Raw genomic sequence first — 3,888 nt, forward strand, 5'->3', positions numbered from 1 at the left:
GGGCAAATTGTAATAAGACGGGCATTGACTTAAAAAGTAAAGACTTAACTAATGCTGTTTTTACAGGGGCAACCTTAGATAAGGCGAATTTTACGGATGCATTACTAGAAAATGCAGATTTTAACTTTTCTAGTTTAAATAACGCACGATTTGATGATGCAAGAATGAATGATTCGCGTTTAATTGCGATAAAGGGGCTAAATGCCAGTTTCAAAAATTCAGTGTTAACAAATAGTCGGTTTAGTCGTTCGTCTCTTGAAAATGCCGACTTTAGCGGCGCTAAGGTAAATAATGTTAATTTTTATGAATCTAAACTGATTGGCGCTACTTTTAATCGGGCCAATTTAGATAAAGCGAATTTTGAACGAGCACAGTTAAAAAAAGCCAACTTTGATTCGGCAACATTGAATGATGCGATTTTCATTAGTGCTCGTTTACAGCAAGCGCGATTTAATAAGGCTGAAATGAGTAAGGCAAAATTAGATAAAGCAGACTGTCGCGACACGGACTTTAGCCAAGCGAATTTAACAAAAGCGTCTCTTAAAGAGGCGCTGATTGAAGAAAGTATATTTACAGGTGCAATTTTGAAAGACACAATTTGGTCAAATTACAAACGATGTCGTGCTACATCAGTAGGGTCATGTGAATGAGCAGCTACATAATTGATGCAACACGTAAAAATTTTGAAGATGCAGTATTGCGAAATTCACATAAGGGCCCGGTTATGGTGAATTATTGGGCAGAAGGCGCAGGTCCTTGCTTGCGGCTTTGGCCGGTATTGGAAAAACTAGCCAATGATTACAATGGGCAATTTTTGCTGGTTAATGTTGATACTAAAGTCGAGAAGCAACTGGCAGATGATTGTGGGGTTAATAGTGTGCCAACAGTGAAGTTATTTGTTGGTGGTGAAGTGGTCGATCAAGTGCATGGTTATGATTCACCTGATAGCTTTAAGAAAATGCTAGACAAATATCTAGCGCGTGAGTCTGATAAGGAATTAGCCGCGGCGGTTGAAGAATATCAAAACGGTAATAAAGAAGTGGCATTTGATCAGTTAAACAAACTGGCAGGAACTGTTTTATTGACCGACGCGCGGAAAATACACGAAATATTGCTATGCGCTATGGCAAAGTTGCTAATAAGGAGGCTGGCAAGTATGAGCAAGGCTATGCTTTGTTAGAAAAAACACCATTGAAAACAGAAAGTGATAAGAAGCTGTGGTGTTAATGACCAACGCCGCTTTTTTCTTGGCCGAATGTTCAAAAGAAGGAAGAGGGAGACGGCCTGAAATAAAAGAAGGCTCGCGATAAAAGTTAAAAAATGGAGTGGTGCGGAAGATTAGATTTATTATTTTCAAATGGGGAAGCTCGATAAAATCGTGCAAAGGGGGGTGGAAATTTGCAGAAGCTTTGGACGTTCTTTTGTACATATATCGTAAAGATTAATTCATGGGGGAGAACGGAATTGGCTAGTTTGATAGGGGGTAGACGCGGGGAGATATTATAGTATGTTGGGTAAGAGTAATCCTTCATATCGATTAGTATACGTCAGAGGAACTTATTGGGGGGATCAACAATCTCATTAATTTTAGAATTATTAGCGAAGCGGTTAGGGCATAAAATGATAGCACATATGGGGAATTTTGTAGAGAAAGGGGAGGCCAGTAAATGGCGGGAGAGATGCAAACAAACTAGAAGTTTGAAGGCACACATGAATGTTATTTCAGAAGACGTGTAGGTGTTTATGGGCAGGGTAAACCTGATTTTGAAGTAATAACTATGATGATAGTAGCAAAACAGTGTCAGCATGAATTTGAAAATAAGATTGCCTGTAAACGAGCTAAGCTTACGATGGTTTGAAATATACTGGCGGAAACGTCAGAAAATCCGTGTCCATGTTTCAAGGTGGCGGTTGACGACGGTTGACAGGCAGCGATGGCAGTATCAGTGTTAGTTGGGCATGAATTTATTATTCCAAAAAGAAGAAGATGGGAAATGGCGTGTTGGACAGGAACTGAATGATGGGGCCAGAAGATGAGTTAGATAGTGATAAACGCCCGTGGTGGCGTTATAGGTTTCTTGTAGCTATGCTGAGTTGTATCAGCATGTTAAACGCTGTTAGTGGGCGAATGAATTGATTAGAATCTTATGGTCCATGGGGCTGCCCGACCCTGAGCGAACGCCTGCGTCTACGGTCAATTACTCCATGATTTCAGCAATGAAATCAAGCAAAGATCGTACCTTTTTGTAGAACCGGAAGTTTGCTGTATGCGGGTAACAGCATAGGTAGCGGGGCATGGTAAGTGCATCGGGTGTATTGGTTCAGGCCGGTTTTTTCGCAAATCTTAGCTTCTTTAAGGAACTGGCTATCAATAATGTCGGCCCTATGAAAGGTGCCAGCTACCAAGGAGATTCTGCGCTGGCGGTTCCTTAGTATAATTCCGCATATCTGAACGAAAGGTTGGCCATCACAGTTTAAATACTGAGGTGTGTCCCAGCCTGGGCATTTTGGGTGGAAATAGGGGAGCCAGTTATCTGGATTAGGTAATTGGTGAATAGATCAGGGAGGGACAGTGTATGTTGTTTTGACGTTCACTGGGATGTTATGGAGGCAATTACCATATTTTTTTTTAGGTATTCAGGGGGTCGAATGGCGCGCAGGCAATCGTAAGCCGCATGGGGATACAGATGCGCGCGATTAAGCTCGGAATCCTTCTCGTTTTCGCCAACCCTAGAGCGCTAAGTCGATACCGCTTCTCTCTACAAGATTACACCAAACGCCCGGAGGACATGTATCTCAGTTCATCTTGGGGAATTTCTGTTGGGGAAAGCTTAAGTAGCTCCAGATCAGGAAGCAATTGATCTCGCAAGGGGCTCTGGCGCCAAATTCGTAGAGCCGGCCTTGGTGGTTCCACGATTGTAAGGGTTAAGACTGATTGCTCAGCTCTCGGCGACGTCTGAGCATGATTCGATGGCGATAACTCGATAAAGGGTACCTCCGCCTGCCTGGTGAGGGTGTGAGACGTGGTGGTGCGGTGGCAGAATTGAACCCAAGATGTCGTTCGAGGAGAAGAGACTTGCTTACCTCACAACGGGCTTGGATATACCCAGTGCGGTTTGGCTGCAGCAGTAAACTGCCGTTTCAAACGCAACCGCAGTAAATGTGCTCGCCGATATAATGACAGAATATTCATATGGTTAACATTTAGAAATCTTTTTAGCATGTTTATGTCCAGACTGTAACCATATAGACTTGTTTGTAACGTAATTCGAACCATGAGCTGCACTCGAATCACCAAGTATAAACATACAAAAACTTATTTAGGAGAATTATTATGATGAAAAATACTGCTAATACCTACGGGGTAGTCGCTAAGAGTTTCCACTGGCTGCTATTTTTGATGCTTACCTTCTCAATAGTAGCAGGCAACATCATGGCTTCTATGCCCAAAGGGGCTGAGAAACTGCAGGCTGCCGGTATGCATAAATCATTTGGTGCGGTTATATTGACGCTGATTATGCTTCGCCTCGTGTGGAAGTTAATTAATGAGACACCGCGACTTCCGGATGAAACAACAAGCGCTGAGGCTTTTATAGCTAAAGCGATGCACTGGGGGCTTTATGCCTTGATGTTTGCACAGCCGCTGTCTGGAATCATGATGAGCCAGTCTGCTGGTATCCCAGTGAGCTTCTTTGGTCTCTTCGAATTCCCTGTTTTTCTGGATAAGAATCCAGAGCTAGCGAAAACATTTCTCAGCATTCATGGCACCGTTTGGATATTACTTGTAATTGCCGTGTTTGGTCACGCAGGCGCTGCAATGCATCACCATTTCATTAAGAAAGACAACGTGTTGAAGCAAATGACTACTGGTGCGTGATCATCAAAATT

The 3,888-nt window shown here is 42.8% G+C and overlaps 1 protein-coding gene across 1 annotated transcript; it reads left to right on the top strand.

Annotated features, from left to right (window-relative positions):
- Nucleotides 1-3,433: 3,433 nt before the first annotated feature.
- Nucleotides 3,434-3,869, top strand: LOC106820191 (cytochrome b561 homolog 2-like; the record flags this gene model as incomplete). Its single annotated transcript, XM_014824733.1, has 1 exon — nucleotides 3,434-3,869. A coding segment is annotated over exon 1 (436 nt), but the record flags the coding sequence as incomplete, so codon positions are not given.
- Nucleotides 3,870-3,888: the final 19 nt, after the last annotated feature.

This window comes from Priapulus caudatus, unplaced genomic scaffold, assembly GCF_000485595.1.
Source record: "Priapulus caudatus unplaced genomic scaffold, Priapulus_caudatus-5.0.1 Scaffold8255, whole genome shotgun sequence".
NCBI lineage: Eukaryota > Metazoa > Priapulida > Priapulimorpha > Priapulimorphida > Priapulidae > Priapulus > Priapulus caudatus.